General features: G+C 38.6%; 1 protein-coding gene across 5 annotated transcripts in view; it reads left to right on the top strand.

The window, feature by feature from the left end:
- Window positions 1-17,296, top strand: part of HECW2 (HECT, C2 and WW domain containing E3 ubiquitin protein ligase 2) — a 405,018-nt gene that overhangs the window by 375,652 nt on the left and 12,070 nt on the right. For all 5 annotated transcript variants that reach the window (XM_077154518.1, XM_077154517.1, XM_077154520.1 and 2 more), the window contains 6 exons: window positions 969-1,067; window positions 4,357-4,486; window positions 5,548-5,694; window positions 6,344-6,458; window positions 9,256-9,341; window positions 10,326-10,438. In XM_077154518.1, the coding sequence (XP_077010633.1) occupies window positions 969-1,067; window positions 4,357-4,486; window positions 5,548-5,694; window positions 6,344-6,458; window positions 9,256-9,341; window positions 10,326-10,438 (690 nt within the window). The remainder of the gene's footprint in view (window positions 1-968; window positions 1,068-4,356; window positions 4,487-5,547; window positions 5,695-6,343; window positions 6,459-9,255; window positions 9,342-10,325; window positions 10,439-17,296) is intronic.

The following is a 17,296-nucleotide window of genomic DNA, read 5'->3' as shown; positions in this document are numbered from 1 at the left end:
TGAGTAGGAATCATGGAAAAAGCTTCTTTGAGTCATGAGGTTAATATTGGTGGGTGGAGGGCATTAACTTTTAGTACTTATTCTTCAAATTAACTTCCTTTTAGCTACAATTTGGAGTCCTAACTGTAGCTATTACATTTGTGCTAACGTAAGTGGAAACGAAGAAAAACAAGCTGCTGGACATTAATCTTAAAGGCTGCTTAAACACTAAACTTACCCACTGACAGTATGATCTTCAGTATAGATGTACAATTTTGGACTTTCTAAGAGCTTGAAACAAATACTTTTGAAAGAGAAAATATGCATGCATCTCAGGGAACAGATCAGCCTTACAGATATATTTAGTAAAGTTTCCAGAGTGATTCAGAACAGAATTAAGCCTTGAAATTTTAGAGAACAGAATGTCCCATGAAGAAACTCCCGCAAATGTCCATATGCTTAGTCCTTGGATGGTGACACTTATCATCACGAGTGGGGTTTGAGAAAGAATGAAGATGGGAACTTTCTCAATCTGAGATTGGGCTTTTCCTCAAAAGGGAATTGCTACTGAATCTATATTAAAGAGATCCTGCTACTATCATACAGGCAAACCAGAAGGGGACATTTCCCTACCACCAACAGGTCTCATTCATTCAAAATCTCTTAGAAGTGGTTTGGGGAAATATCACTGAAATGCCTAACAGGGAATTCATGTTGGCCATGTGGGGTGCTACTCAATGGACAGGGTGAAGGTGGAGTATTGTCTTTCTAAATATCAGAGTGAATCAGATTTCATCATGAATTAGATATGAATTCTTGGCCTAATGAAGACACAGCCTACACTACACGCAAAGTCCCATGGACCTGGTAGGCAGCTACTCTTGGACAGACTTAGGTGTTTAGAGTTGGAACGCATTTTAGAAATCAAATAGGGCCATTTAGAAATCTTTCCATGATGTGTAAGCTTGTCTCACGCTTTTCCTTCTCAGGTTCCGGTTCAGTGGTCGAATCCTTGGTCTTGCACTAATACACCAGTATTTGTTGGATGCTTTCTTCACGCGGCCATTTTATAAGGCTCTTCTTAGAATGTAAGACTGTTTTCATTTAGCGTGTAAAAATGCATTATTTCCTTTATTGAAAAATGTCTTTGATTAGAGTCATTGTTTATCTGTTCAGTATCTCCAGTCTGTTGTTATTAAACTTAATAGCGGTTTAGATTTCTGAAACTAATATAGTTTCAAATACATTTACTGTGTTTTCCTTGCTTGTGACCTTTTATTCCTGTCTAGCCCCTGAATAATTTTTTCTCATATGTTGCAATGCGTGTTTCTTCAAAACAATTGTACTTCAAATGCAGCCTTGAGATTTTTGTGGTGTTAATGCCGATTATTAATGGAATAGTTGTGGATTAGTCTTTGTGACTCATAAGTCTCTGTCTTTTATAAAATGCATTTTATATTTTGCTTTATGCAAACTTGGAACTGCTTATTTTTGGCTCAATTTTCATTCTCCTCTGTCTTGTTTTTGTTTTATTTTGCTTTGTTTTTAGGGGTGGGCAGTGGCCTTTCCTTGAGCCCTCCTGATATGTGAGACAGCAATTTAGAATGGAGATGGAAATTTAGTGACTGTGGGGCTTTTTCTTTGTTGTTATTGTCATGAAAGATTGCAGACATTGTAACATATGAAGCAAACAATTTCTGTCCTATAATCAGTATTCGTCTGCAAGGATGAGGAGAAGGCAAAAGGTCTTTGGGGAAGTAGCTCAAATCTGCCGTGAGAAAGCACAGAAGTATTGCTTGGTTCCATCCAGGCCATTCCTGCTTTCTGTAAAATGCAAGCCTAGACCTCAAATGTAAGGAACAGTGTGAAGCAAACAAAATGTTTCCCATGGTCCTTAATGAGAATCAGTAGGAAAATGGCTTTTGCCCTCTTCCCTTTTACTGTCAGTGCAGCTGAAACATTGGGCAACAATGGCCATTTTCTTCCTTAACAGCTTCCTCTGGCCCACTTGCATCTTCCCATTTCATTGCCCTATTTCTCTCCTCCTCTCAGTTAAACTTCCTGAAAGAGCAGTCTACACTCACTGTCTACACTTCCTTACATCAAATTCATACCCTTAGCACACTGGAGCCTGGCTTCTTTCCCACCAGTGACACATGGGCGATTTGAAAGAGTACTTTTTAGTCCTTATAGCACTGAGCCATTCTGCTGCTTTTGATACCACTTGACCATCCCCAACCTCACCCATTTATTCTTGAATCTTTCCACAACACTGTACATGCTCCTGCTTCTCCTAATACTTTTCAGCCTCCTTTATGGGTTCACCTCTGACTTACCCTTAAATCTCAATGTTTCTGAAGCTTCCATTCTTGCCCCCCATTCCCAGCTTTTCTTTCCTACTCTTCATCTCTCTTAAGTTATAGACTCAAATGGTCAGCAACCCACAGCATATCTCCATTTACATGTCCCACAGGTACCCCAAAATCAGCATGTTTAAAACTAAACTCATCCATTTCCCTTGACTCAAAATCTGGTGCCTTCTCCCATTGGGCCCGTCCCAGTTAGTGGTACCGATATTCTCAAGTCACTCTCGTCAGAAATCAAGAGTCACTCACAACCAGGAATGGCAAATGCACGGCCCATGTTTCCCCATTCCCCACCTCCTATCCTGTAACTGTGGTATCTACAACAAGTTATTATAGTACTTTTTCCTGCTAAACTCTTTGTGACCTTGGAAATCTTTTCAATTTATAGCAGTCCAGACTGGCAATTAATCAGAGTTGGCTTTGCAACAGAAGTTCATTCACTACCCCTATTTTAGATCTCCTTCATATACTCCAACAAAATTTTTGTTTATTTCTACGTATTTAACTAAAATAATTCTCAAAATTCGTCTTCTCCTTTAGATCCTTAATATCCCTGTCCTAATTAAAATGCTTACCTTATTTTGGCCAGATTACTATAATAATCTATTAACTGATCTCAACCCTCTATTGATACTTACCCCCAACCCCCTCTTAAATCTATTCTCTTGCAGAGGAGTTATTTAAAACTCACGTTTTACATCTGTGTTTTTCCCTATCTTAAAATCTTTCAGCAGTTCTGGATCACCAAGCTTCACAGGATGTCCATTAAGACATGCCCTCAGCTACCTTTCCTGCCTCATCATTCTTTGGAAATCCTGCCTTGACTTTGCTCCCCAGTGCCACTGATATGCTTGTAGTATTCTGCACACTCTGTGCCTTTGTGCTTTGTTCATGTTGTTCTTTTCCTCCTTTTTGTCCATCCCCTTTACCTATCTAGCTTTTAAATACCCTATAAGATTTTATGTAGGTAGCTTCTGTTCCAGAAAACTTTTCCAGACTCTCCAGGTTGTAACAAGTGTCTCTCATGTTTGCTCTGAGAGCTCCATGTGCTACCTTATGTTTTTGTTTGTAATTGAAGTGTAACACATGCTTGTTACATTTGTATGGTTTGTAAGTGTTACCCACCCTATGTTATCACTCACCACTTTATATTAACTTACCTGTTTGTCTGCCTGTCTCCCACCTAGAGCTTTTGCTCCTCGAAGGAAGTAACTGAGTAGCTATTAGGATATCTGGCATTTAGTTGATACCCAATAAATGTTTAGATTGAACTGAACTCAATAATTCTTGAAATTGGACTGATGGGAGGAAAATTTTGAAACAACTAAAGCAAGTCAATTGCTACCCTCTTACAACAGGGTCCTGTATATAATGTCCACCCCACTAATGTAGATCCTCCTTCTGCAATGAAAGGAAAGGGGAGAAATATAGAAAGCCATTTTAATAATAGAGATTCTATAGCTCTCTGTTTTCAGAATCACAGAAAGAATAAGAACCATGAAGGAAAGGGGGAAGTATATGAATGTGAATCACACAATCTAGCCTTAAAAAAAAAATTTAAGTGTAATAGAAAGACATGTAAATAATCTCAAATTCAAAGAACAGTATTTTAGGATAGTAAAATTTAGCTGAAAAGAATACTGGGTCTAAGTCATCCACCTAAGTTCCAATTCTTGCTCTGACATTTGTGCATGTGTGACTGTACAAATGGCAGGCACTCTCTGAGCCTCCAGTTCTGCGTCTGCAAAAAAAAAAAAAGAGAGAGAGACAGACAGACAGACTGATTCCTAAGATACTTTAACCAGGATTATCTTATTTTCTAATTAGAATTTTATAATTTCTGAATTAGTACACTAGTTTGATTACTGATCTTCATTAAGTGCATCCTAGAGTCATCACCTATTTAGTTGATCTTCTACTTGCCTTTAACTCTTGGTTTCTTTCCTCTTGGCTCTGAGTTTTTGCTAATAGCCGTGCCTGCATGTTTGCTTCTGTCTCTCTGTTACCATAGTCTGTGTGACCTGAGTGACCTGGAGTATCTTGATGAAGAGTTCCACCAGAGCCTGCAGTGGATGAAGGACAACGACATCCATGACATCCTGGACCTCACGTTCACGGTCAACGAAGAAGTTTTTGGGCAGGTGTGTGCCTGTGAACACCAGGTGGTTGGGTGTGTTAGCTGGATGCTGTTAGTTTGGGAAATATTAATTCAGTGGCAACATGTATTCATTTGTGGCTTGTTTGGTGATATAAACCCAGGTTCACATACAGTTGCAATAATCTGGGTTAAAAATGTATTCTAATGCCAACTGCAGCTTAACCTCTCTAATTTATAGATTACGACCATTTGTATATTCTACATACATATCTTCCAGATAAAGCATCCACAGAAGATATTAAAATGTGCCTTGTATCTAATACACAAGTTGAATATTAAATTCAACTTGTGTATCCGACACAATATTAATATTAATAATATTAATATTAAATATTAATATTCAACCGCAAAGTTGAATATTAAATTATTTAATTGGAATTTGTACTCAGCTCTCACAGAGATTTAGGAGCCGAGATTGATTGCTTTGAAGCTGAGGGAAAGTAACAATACTTCTCTCAGGTGAAGGTTTGAATGTAGAGAACACATTTTTCCAAAGTTGGTGGAAAGGTAGACTAAAAGATTTCTTTCAGAAATAGTATATTAGGTCATAAGTAAGATTTTCATTTAGGTTTTAATATTTGATTGGGCCTTCTGAATTTCATGTATTTTGAAAAAGAAGTTCCAAATTTAACATTCATTTAAGTCTAATTGCTCCCTTAAAGCAAATGTTTCCTTGCATATTGGTTCTCCATCTATAGTCAGTTCTGAACCCTTGAAGAATTTGTGAAAACGTGATTTTGTCAGACATTTCAATTGCAGCCGGCCAGAACCTGGAGCCAATTCATCTTGATTTAAAAGACTTAGCCTGCAGCACTTGCAGGACAGTTTCCAACATCAGCTCAGGCACCTAGAGCTTGCTGAGCATCGCTGTGTGTCTCAGCACAAAGCGCCACTTGACGGATGTTCTCTGTGTGTGGTGTCTCATGTGTGCTTGGGGGATGCACCTGGGGCAGAGTAGGGACAGGTGAACAACAGGTAACAGTGTTCTTACCACAGCAGGAGTAGTGCCTTTGTGTGGTCATTCCTTTTGTTTCTTCATCTCAGATTACCGAACGAGAATTAAAACCAGGGGGTGCCAATATCCCGGTCACGGAGAAGAACAAGAAGGAGTACATCGAGAGGATGGTGAAGTGGAGGATTGAGCGGGGTGTGGTGCAGCAAACAGAGAGCTTGGTGCGCGGCTTCTATGAGGTAAAGACATTCAGCAGTCACGGTGTGTGCAGTCAGCTATCAAGGATGCCACACTCCATCTTGTTGCGCTTTTTATGTATAGAATATTTCCGTTTTCCCTTTTGCTGTATTTGTTGCATTTGCATTTTACAAATTTGAGTATTTTCCCTATATGCTTCAAGACCATGAAAAGTTTAACTCACTGTTACAACAGATCATAGACAGAAATGTTATAACTTGAATTCAAATGGGATTTGGTGGTTTAATGACCACTAATAACATTTAAGTCATGCGTCTTACCCATGCTTAGACATGAGCAATCAGATTTCAGGCTTGACATTGCAGTGATTGTATCTGAGGGTCTGAACCGGTTGTTACATGTATTCCATGTGACTCTTTCCTTGGGAGCACTACTAGAAAAGCAAACTGAATTAATCAGTGGTCAGTTATGAAACAAATGTTCTGTTGAGGCAAGTTTGACCAACCTTAAATTAAAAATACCCTATATTTGTAGAGAAGTTTACAGTCTTTCCAGTTATTATAGGCCCTACAAGTGTTCACCCATTTTATTCCTGAAATGCCCTGAGCCCTCCTTTCCCAAGGAGGCTTCGTTATAGCTGAGATTTCTCCAAGTTCTTAAGCCATACCCTGTACTCTTTTTATTCTACAGGTGGTGGATGCCAGGCTGGTGTCTGTTTTTGATGCAAGAGAACTGGAACTGGTCATTGCAGGCACAGCTGAAATAGACCTAAGTGACTGGAGAAACAACACAGAATATAGAGGAGGTGAAATTTGATTTATAGATGGCTAAATGTTAAGTTTCAGATTAAAGGGAAGCAAATGGTTCAGCGTGCTGGACTGATCGCAGGACAGCAGAAAGCACTTGCACTCTAACCTTAGGTCTGATGCAGTTCCCTTTGAGACCTTGGATAAGGTACAGTCCCTCCTTTATCCTAGTTACCTCATCTGTCAAATGGGGGAGAACTGTTTACATACCGTCTAAGGGTGCCATGACTCTTAATTGTTGGTGAAAAAATATGACCATAAGAACACTGCTAATCAATTGCTCTATGGTGTTGTTAGTAAAGAATCCAAGATCCAACATCGAGCTGGTCAAACCCTGTCTATTTCACCTTTATAAGAGACATACCCATTAAGCTTCCAAATGAGCAAACATAATTTCTCCATATTTCATTGAAGTAATTACCAGTTGTAATTCATAGTTGAAACACCTGAATAGAAAAAGACACAGTTCTCAAAATTCAAAGAGTTTATTTAAGAAACCCTTCTAAATGAAAGCATTAAGTTCCGTTGAAAAGGAGTCTTGTAAGATTAGTTAAAAACTGTGCTGGCATCCCACCAAATGAAACGCTATAGACGTGGCATTTCTGTAGATGAGTGCAGATTTTCAGTTAGTAACTGGGACCAAACCATTGAAATTCAGTTGTTGAATCAATACCCTTTGGGGAAGGAATCTGATGATAGCCCAGAGTTGAAGTTTTATCCAATAATGTTAAGTAAAGAAACAGTATGTGTTCTGAAGTTCATTACAACATTAGAAAGTCTTCAGAATTCATGACAAATATCAGTTGTTGGGTTTTTTTCCTCAAAATTTAAGAAATTAGCAGTAATTCTGAACCCAGAGAGTGGAAAATGCAACCTTTAAGTCATTGAATCAGTTACTTAACAAAGTAAATTGAGAAATGAACAATTCTCCAGTTATCTGTAAGTTAAAACAGATAGAAAACAGATTTAAAAGTTTGGAGTGATATATGCCTTAACATTTGCTTTATTACTTCTCCTTTTGACATTGCTTGGTCTTCTAGCTCATCATTGCTACCATAAGCTGGTCTTTCTCCTCTCCCATTCTCTTGGAAAGGCAGTATTAAACTGCCATTTCTCTTGCTGCTGTTTCCTAAATCCAATTGCTTCAATAAGCCTTTTCCAACTGACCCCATGTATAATCTGTATTTGGCTTTGATTATTATAACTTAGTTAACCAAACTATTTTTACTATCTAGAAAACAGTTTCTCCAACATGCTATATAACTTACATCGTACCATGAATACCATTATCTCATTCCTTCCCCAAAAAGACTCTAATAGCAGTATGTTTAATCAAATCAGTCATTTTTCCATTTAAACAATATAAATGTTTATTTATTGTATATGACTAATCAAGTACTCATTTTCTAAGTTTATTGTAAATCTTACCAAGTGAAATCCTTGAGAAGAGAGTATTGTGTGGGGGGCGGGGGACAGGAAAAGGGTAAGCTACTCAGCTGCCATGTTTATTCCCATGTAGTTGGCACTGAATGAAGAAGCTGCTGTGCTGCCACTTGCCATATGTTCTTGCGGCAGCTGTTTGTAGAATAGAGGCACATTTGCCCTTCCCTCCTGTAAAAAGTTTGGCACAAACAGCAAAGGCAAAGCAGAAAAGGACTGATTCATAAGATCAAAAAACTTTAAAGCAATAAGGAATGAATGAAATTATTTTATAGATGAGAAAACTATTTGCTCAGTGCCAAATAGCGACTCTTTACCAAAGGCAGGGCGTAGACCAATAGGTCTCTATGTCCAGTTTTGCTTATCCTTCATGTGGGTGCATTTCTTCCCCAAAGGAGATCACTGGCCAAATGGCAAACCACCAGGTGAGATGGCCACCAAATCCTATAACCACTGAAAAATGTGCGGAAATATTCAGATTAAAGTAATTTTGATTTCTGCTCACTTCTATTTTGAACTTATTTCTGCTGACTCAGAATCAGAGTAGCTTTTTGCATATATTGAATATTTCCATTTATATGTTTGAATCACTAAGTGTACCTTACTCCTGGTCAGCCTTCTCTCTGAACTTGATTTTAGTTCACTGAAAGGTTTTCGAATCTATGACCACTGCCTTAATCCACATGTAGCATGATATTCCTGACATTTTATTAAAATCTTCTCAAGTCTAGGATACACGTAACATTTAGGTTGATGATTTTGGGGGATTTATTGGATGGAGGCACCAAAGCCACTCTTCTCTTTTTTTTAATAAATAAATGAGAAAGCAATTTTATTTTAAGATATGAGCATTATGTGCACCTTTTAAAACAGCATGCTATTATGTATTTATTTTTATTATTACTTGATTAGTGTGTCTCTCCTCTTCTGTACCAGAAGCCCTGTGAGGGTCTCTTTTCTTTCCCATTTTGTTTACCCAAGCTTAGTACAGAGCTTGGCATTATAGTACTCAAAAGTAGTTCTTAAATGGACAATGGAAAGATTTAAGCATTTCTGGTAAGAGTGATATTTTATTTTTCAGAATTGATTTGGTTAAAAATACTCATGTGTTGTTTTCCCCACCAGTTTCACTTGGCAGCCACTAAAAGGAAGACCTTTTGATTTCATTCAGTGTTTTCTTTGTCTGACTTGTGACACTCATGATCATATTTACAGTGTTATTCTTTAGCCTTAAGTTACGGACAACCTTTAAATAATCCAAGGTGGTGATTTATGTCTGGGTGTCTTTTGTCATGTACCTGTGTGGCTTAAGATGGAAGAGTCAAATAATATGGACTTCCATGATTGGTTTGATAGGATACCATGACAATCATATCGTAATTCGGTGGTTCTGGGCTGCAGTGGAAAGATTCAACAATGAACAACGACTAAGGTTGTTACAGGTAAGATGCCATTATTTCATTTTTAAGCATTAATATAATTATTGCTGGCATTGTATTGTTGATATGATTACTGTGCATATGCAATAAATGCATACCATGCTTATCAGGATATGCAGGATACACTGTTTTCCAACTCTTCTGGTGGCCGGATTGTGTGGCTCTATCATTGTGCAGAACATCCTCAGTCAAGCCAAATCATTTCATTAGAGTTGTGAGGAATTGTCACCTCTAGTCCAAGAATCCCAGGAGCAACATCTGCCTGCAGGGCCACTTGGCCCCTTCATCAAGAGACCCCAGGGGGTTCTGCAACCCCAGCAGCAGATAACCATGAGCTTCATTCATGCTCTTATAGAAGTGGAAGTGATCCAGACCCTTAGTAAAGTGCCCTTTCTTTTCCTCCATGTAACTTTCCACAATCTTAAGATAACAATGAAATAAGAAGACATCTGGGAAAACTAGCTCGTTATTTTCTTGTGGTATTTTGTGGTCACCCGGAGCAATTGCTGGAAGGTTGGCAGCTAAAAAAATATCAGATGAGAGGAGACCTCTGGAGCCTTAGCTCTTTCAGATCAAGGGATTGGTACTCACATTTGGAAGCCCAGAAATTCTATTTTGTTCACCTTAAGTTGATCAGAGACTTACTTGTTAAGTAGACTTAGATTAATTGGAACCCACTTTATTCATCTATGAAAGGAAATGTGCCTGGGCTGGGGTTCTGAGCTCATCAGCATCACAGTGTGCTTTATCTTCTATAAACTCCCCTCACCTCCTTCCCTTTTATAATGTGCTATCCTTTTTCCACATTCTTCTCTAGCTGTTTGTCAGATTCCTTGTATTATGATTATTCCATACCTATAAAGTTTCACCTGCCAAACTTTTCCATCAGCGAATAGCATGCTATTATTCTTTGAGAGCTCTGCACATGAACGATGTGATGCCTTTCCTGGCTGCAGGTCTCTGACTTCAGTTTTCTCGGGTTGCTAGTTTGTCACAGGCACGTCCAGCATTCCCTATGAAGGATTTGCTTCTCTCCGAGGGAGCAACGGCCCAAGAAGATTCTGTGTGGAGAAATGGGGGAAAATCACTGCTCTTCCCAGGTAAAATAGAAAGCCACAGTTATTTAATATCACTAAAGTGAGATTTGACTTATATATATATATTGATTATTCTAGTTTGCTAGCTGCCAGAATGCAATATACCAAGAACAGGATGGCTTTTAAAAGGGGAATTTAATAAATTGTTTGTTTACAGATCTAAGGCTGAGAAAATGTCCCAATTAAAATACGTCTATGGAAATGCCCAATCTAAGGCATCCATGGAAAGCTACCTTGGTTCAAGAAGGCCGCTGAAGTTCAGGGTCTCTCTCTCTCAAGTGAGCGGGCACATGGCGAACAGGGTCAGGGTTTCTCTCTCATCTGGAAAAGCACGTGGCATACATGGTGTCATCTGCTAGCTTTCTCTCCTGGCTTCCTTTCGTGACACTTCCCAGGAGGCATGTCCTTCTTCATCTCCAAAGGTCGCTGGCTGGTGGGTTCTCTGCTTGTCATGGCTATGTCATTCTGCTCTCTCAGAATCTCCTGGTTTTCTCTCTTGTCGTCCTCTTTTATAGGATTCCAGTAAACTAATCAAGACCCCCCCCCCGAATGGATGGAGACACACCTCTACCTAATCCAGTTTAACAACCACTCTTGATTAAATCACATCTCCAAGGAGATGATCTAATTACAGTTTCAAACATACAGTACTGAATAGGGATTAGAAGAAATGGCTGCCTTTCCAAAATAGGATTAGGATTAAAATATGGCTTTTCTAGGGTCCATACATCCTTTCAAACCAGCACATTCATTAATAAGTGTTTTTATGCTAAAAGTTTGGGAGACTGGAAAAAGCTTTTAGAGTGGATTTATTTCTGATGACCTTTCTAAATGAAGAAAAAATAGGATCTCCCTAGTCGCACAAGTCATTTTCTCTATCTTAAAGCACAAAATGTAACCAAAGGGAAACATTTGCTTACATTGATTAAGTAACCTTGGTCACCATACCTTGGCTTCTTATGATTATGGCTCTACCAGAAGCTCAAGTTTCAGATTTATATTAATAAATTAATTCTTCACTAAGAAGTACCACTGTGATTTCTAAAGAATATGACTCACTTAAATATGTTCTACACCTCTTTTGCCTGTGTCTTACATGTTTCTTTCCATGTTAACACTCTCTGCATTGTATCTCATTCATATTCAGATCTTACATTTCCTTGTAGTAAAAGAAAATCAATTTACTGCTAAGATAATAAATGTAAGGTAGTATTTGTGACGAAAGACATTTTTGAGATTGAAAGGAGAGAACTGGAGCTGGAGCAAAAGAAAAGGAAGAGAATGAACAAAAAAGGAAGGGAAAAAAGTTTATTTTAGAATTTCTTTATCCTGTTAGCATTCCTTTATCCTATCAGCAGTAATACTGTAGAATTTTTTGAGGTAAAGTCCTCTTGTTTTACTAATAAAAATGTGCAAAAGGGAAAGGTTAAATGATCTGCCCAAGTGATATTAGGTATCCCAAGATGTCATCCTCAGTTTCTGTAAGTACAGGTGAATCTGACTGAGCTATTGTCAAGGCTTCCTTCTTAGCATTTGCAAGATTCCACTTCTTAAAAATCATATTCTTAGCATCAACAGGTGTGTTTCAGTTTGCTAAAACTACTGGAATGCAATATTCCAGAAATATGATTGGCTTTTACAAGGGGGATTTATGAGGTTACAAATTTATAGTTCTTAGGCCATGAAAATGTCCAAATTAAGGCATCAACAAGAGGAACATTCACTCAAGAAAGGCCAATTGCATCTGAGGTTTCTCTATAACGTGGGAAGGCACATGACTTCGTCTCTGTCCTTCTCTCCTGGCTTGGTTTCAAGATGTCTCTCAGTTCCTGTGGGTCCTTCTGGATTCTCCTGGGGCATTTTCCTTCTCCTAGCATCTGTGGGTCCTCTCTTCACTTCTTGGGGCAAACTCCATATTTCATCTCTTAGTTTAGCATCTCCCCAGGGCATTTTCTATCTCCAAACATCCGTGCTTTCTCCAAAGAGTCTCCATCTTTGAAGACTCCAGTAAACAGATTAAGGCCCACCCTGAATGCGTGGGGTCACATCTCTATGGAAAAAACTTCATCAAAGGGCCTGACCAAACAATAGGTCCGCCCCAACAAGGTTGGATTGAAAGAACATGGTATTTCTGGGGTACATAACAGTTTCAAACCAGCACAAGGTAAATAAAAAAAAAGGGCACAACAAACAAATGCTGACAGCAGTGAATGGTAAATAATACAGACTCAGGGCTCCCCTGCCCCTCCTCAAGAATGCATCACAATCTGTGAACAGAGAAACCACACGCAAACAACTATTACCCTAACATACTTGATGTCCGAAGGAACAAAAGTATCATGTTCCAAATTTGGGAGACTGTAGTTTCAATATCTAAAGTATTTATTTTATTTCTCTACTTGTGTGTCACATTATACTTTAATAATGCTTGGGATCCACCCCACTTAAACATATTTGTATCTCGAAAATAAATTTAGATTATCTAAGTAAGGCCTTTCACCCATTTTGAGCAACTGTCAAGGACTAGCATTGTGAAAGCAGGAAAGTACAGGTGAATTGTGTCACCTTTCTGTTGAATTCTCTTTCTGTAAAGCCACTGAAGGGGCTGGGATAAACTATAACGATAAGCAGATATTACAGTTTTTCATATTTAATCACTGTTATTTTCTCTACACCTGATCTTAAGCTTCAGAGAGACCTGGGCTCAATCCCTACTCTATTACTTACCTGCAGTAGGGCCTTGGAGAAGTTACTTAGTCTCTCTGAGCCTCTGTTTCCTCATCTACCTTGTAGGTTTGTAATTCATTCATGAAAAACACTTACTACAGGCCCCAGCCTCGAGTAGACATCATATAAATGGTGAATGTCATTATGATTTTGATCCCCGTCATCTGTAGTAGATATCAGACAGGCAGGCGTGCACTGGAAAGAGTGTAGGGGTGGAAGCTGGTGAACCTGCATTCTCCTGCCTCTGCCACCAGCTGACTCTTGGCCATGAGAGTCACTTGACCTCTAGGCCTTAGGTTCCTTATCTGTAAACTGCTAGGGAGAAGGTAGTGCATTAGGTCTGGTTAAGCGAGAAATAGCCCCAGAAGGTAGGTAGATGAAGGATCTTAGTGGTTGGCATGATTCACATTTCTACTTCCCCCGGGAACTCCAGGAAGTTCGAGTGCTGACGCATTGTAAGTTGTGGTGTCCCTCAGACCATTGCACACACACAGTTGGGTAAGAGGCATTGCTATTTCTTCCTCTCTTCATTATGACCTCAAGCTACTTCTAGATTCCTAGTTTTACCCAGACTATAAAATAGCACAAATGAAATGGCATGAGACACATAGAATAAGCAGCCTATTTTCATACTCTTTTTATAACAAGGCCTAAATTTTGGGGGTCTGAGGAGAGGAGAAAGCTACTTGGCTATTCTACTTTGGCGTTATAGACAAATTTTATGACCTAACTAAGAGGTATGGGTGCACATCTAAGCCATATGACATATTGGAATGATACTCAGCAAAACCCTAGATCCGTGTTTATAAAGTAGAAATAAGAAAGCCATGATGCCAGGCTCAAAGAGTATTTGTGGTAATTGAGTGGGGTAATATATATGAAATTCCCCAGGACAATAAGTTTTCTTTGCTCTTTTTAACCTTTTATCCTAAATCTTCTGTAAGCTAACATCCTGCTGTAACTATTAAAATATGTTACACATAATGGTACATTTGGGGGAAAAAATAAAAAGAACTTCAGAGGAGACAGTATGATTTTATCGGAAGTGATTTCTTCACTGACATCATCATCACCCTTTATGAAATCTGAGTTGTTACTTAGGTATAAAAACGATCTATGAGATTGATTCTGTTCTGAAGAGATTTTAAATTACCAAGTCCGTCGCTGTTATCATCAGAAGAGAGATACTGAAATCATTTTCTTGGTATCTCCTGATAGGTCTATGTTGCAGAACTGAAGCGCTGGTCTCTCTCAAGGTCGGCCTCAGACGCAATTATTTCTTTTTCTTTTCAGTGAGATGGTATTTAACATTTAAAATTTGGCATTATACATACTCCAAAAAAATGGATGCTCATTTTACTTAAAAATAATTATCCTCCAAGAAGTCTGGCATCATCTTGTGTCAGACATGAGAGACTGTACCCAGCAGGAGTGCTGGCAGGGCCGTAAGGATGAAAACAAGCAGTCCTGGCAAACAGGAGCAATGAAGGAGGGCATCTTAGTCTTTCTGGACGTGTGTGATTGAGGGCCTTTCAACCTTTCACGGAAGCAAATGTGAGTCTCATTCTTTTCTTAGATTTCCTATCCTAATTTTGTGATGCCAGGGGATAACACTGCTCAAACTGTGGGCCAAGAAGTATATTAAAGTGTATATGATTGTTTCTGAAGCCGGTTCAAATTGAGTCCATGGCTCTTTTTTACCTCTTTTGTGGTAATCCTGTAACTAGAGAACCAGATGATAAATAATGATGGAGGCAGATGGCTGTCTCCATGGAAACTTCTAGTGCTTCTTCTGCTTCATGGTTGGTGGTTAGCCCTGTAATTTGCATTTCTGTAGAAGATTTCCTGTCCCTCTGTGCTGGATGGATTTTATGAGAGGGTGAATTCGCTTTATGGAAACATTCTGAAAACCAGGCTGCTAGCATGCCCGCCTGGAAAATGCAGGGCTGATCCTCTCTCCCAGCCTGGTGTAGAGTTTCTGTGTTCATCTCTGAGGTTCTTGCCAAATAGCATGATGGGACAGAAGAGTTGGAGAGCTGCCATGGAGATGGTGGAGCCTTGGTCTTTTGCCAGATGGTGGGGAAGAGGAGTGCAGTGGGGAGACACTAATTTTTGAAAATGACTGTCTGGAGATTATTATGAGTGAAATGCTGATCAAAATTAAGAAATAAGATATAAGAAGTAGTTATGAAATATGCCTCTATTTTTTCAATGGAATAGAACTTAAAAAGATAAAAGTTATTTTTTAAAATGACTTTTTTCCCTTTTAAACCTTGCTTTTTATTCTTATTATGAAACGAAAAATATCTTTTTACGAAAGTTCTAAGAAGTTAAAAATATATACATATATCAGTCACAAGTCCAATTCTAAATTAACCTCTGTTAATATCTTGGTGTGTATGCTTCCAGTCATTTCATACACGCAAATATACACAATTTTTAAAAACAAAAATAGAATTATACTGCCTATACTGTTTATACCCTGCTTTTTTGCTTTCCACATATTACAATATCATGAACATCTTTCCATGTCTTAGAATATTGCTCTACTATATCATGAATTATTCAGGTTTTCCCCCTCTGGTACAAAGAACACTGTCTACCAGCAAACTAAATCATCAGTTAGCAAATAAAAAATAACCGAGGAGTCCTGTGATTTAATATCATCTTCCATAATTTTTTTAAAAAATGCAAAACGAGGGATGGTACAGAAAAGACTCCTTGGTGTCACTCTTTTCTATATTTGCCTTGAGACTTTCCTGATTGGTCTTCCCAATTCCTCATCACCTGCTAGTCGGCTGAGGTGGTATTTGGTTTGGGAAGGGATTAGTCGAAGATTTTCTGAAAATAGTCCACCCCATAATTTAATCTCTGGTCCTCTTTAACTCTTCTATTCTCTTCCCTCCCGCTCATTATTTAACACTGATATTTATATTTTCACTTTATTCTACCATCAAATTAGCTAACAAAAATATGCTAGTGGTGACTTACACTATTACTGTAGTAAAAACCCCTAAATATAGTATCCTCTTTGGATGGATTTTTACTTTGCAAGGTGGGTAGATTTATCATGAAAACAGATTGTCTACAAAGGAGCTCTTTAGTAACTAATATGAAAAAAAGCTATTAAAAGAATTTGTAATTCTTTAATGAGTTGAGAGGAGGTTTAATTGCTGCTGGCAACATAGGATAGGCTAGTCCAAGTCAAACCAACTAACGCTTCTTAAGAGATATTTTAACAGTTGTATTTTAAAGCATGTATTTGTAGGTGGGAGATATCCCAATCATTAAAGAATGGTTTATCCCTCTTTCCTTGGCTCCAAGAATGAAAAATTAGTTGGTTTTCATCTCTTTCTACCATCATCTTTCACCTGGTCTACTGCTGGCTAAACTCCCTGCTCCTATTTCATACACCTTATAATTCATTCTGTGTTGAGCAACTGAATCTTCTACAATCGTAAGATGGCCCTATCCTGGCTAACACCCTCCAATGGCTTAGAATAAACTCCAAACTTCTTACCAAGGACTACAGGCTAAGTGACCCAGTCTGGCCCACCTCTCTAAGCTCAACACATATACTCAACCCTGGCCAACGCAAAACTCCAGCCTTCTTGCTTTTCATCAAACATGCTACACTTGGTTACACCTCAAGACTCTGGAACTTGCTGTTCAGAACTCTTTTCCATAGGTTCTTCATGTGGTTGTCTTTGTCTCATCCCCTAAGACTCAGGTCAGGTGCCATCTCTTCAGCAAGTTGTGCCAGGCTTTTGTCCCTCCCCCACCCCCATGCCCATCATTCTGTCACAGCTCATTTCCTTCATAGGATGTACCCCAGTACCCCAATCCATCATGCATTGTTTACTTGTAAATTGCTCATCTCCTCCCCTAGAATATAACCTGGTGAAAGCAGGAACCTTGTTTGAATTAAACATGTCTTTGCCCCTAGTGTTGGCACACAGAAGGTATTCTATATTCTTTTTAGGGAACTATTAAATGTAAGGAATGACTCTGGACTACTCCAGACAAGATGTTCCAGAATCACTTTTTTACCTTTATATTCTCATCTGAAAAATTGGGATAACTACCAGTAATTACATTACAGAGTTGTTTTTGAAGATTAAATAATACATAGAA

Source organism: Tamandua tetradactyla, chromosome 3, assembly GCF_023851605.1.
Source record: "Tamandua tetradactyla isolate mTamTet1 chromosome 3, mTamTet1.pri, whole genome shotgun sequence".
NCBI classification, from domain to species: Eukaryota; Metazoa; Chordata; class Mammalia; order Pilosa; family Myrmecophagidae; genus Tamandua; species Tamandua tetradactyla.
This window is presented reverse-complemented; position numbering and strand designations above follow the sequence as displayed.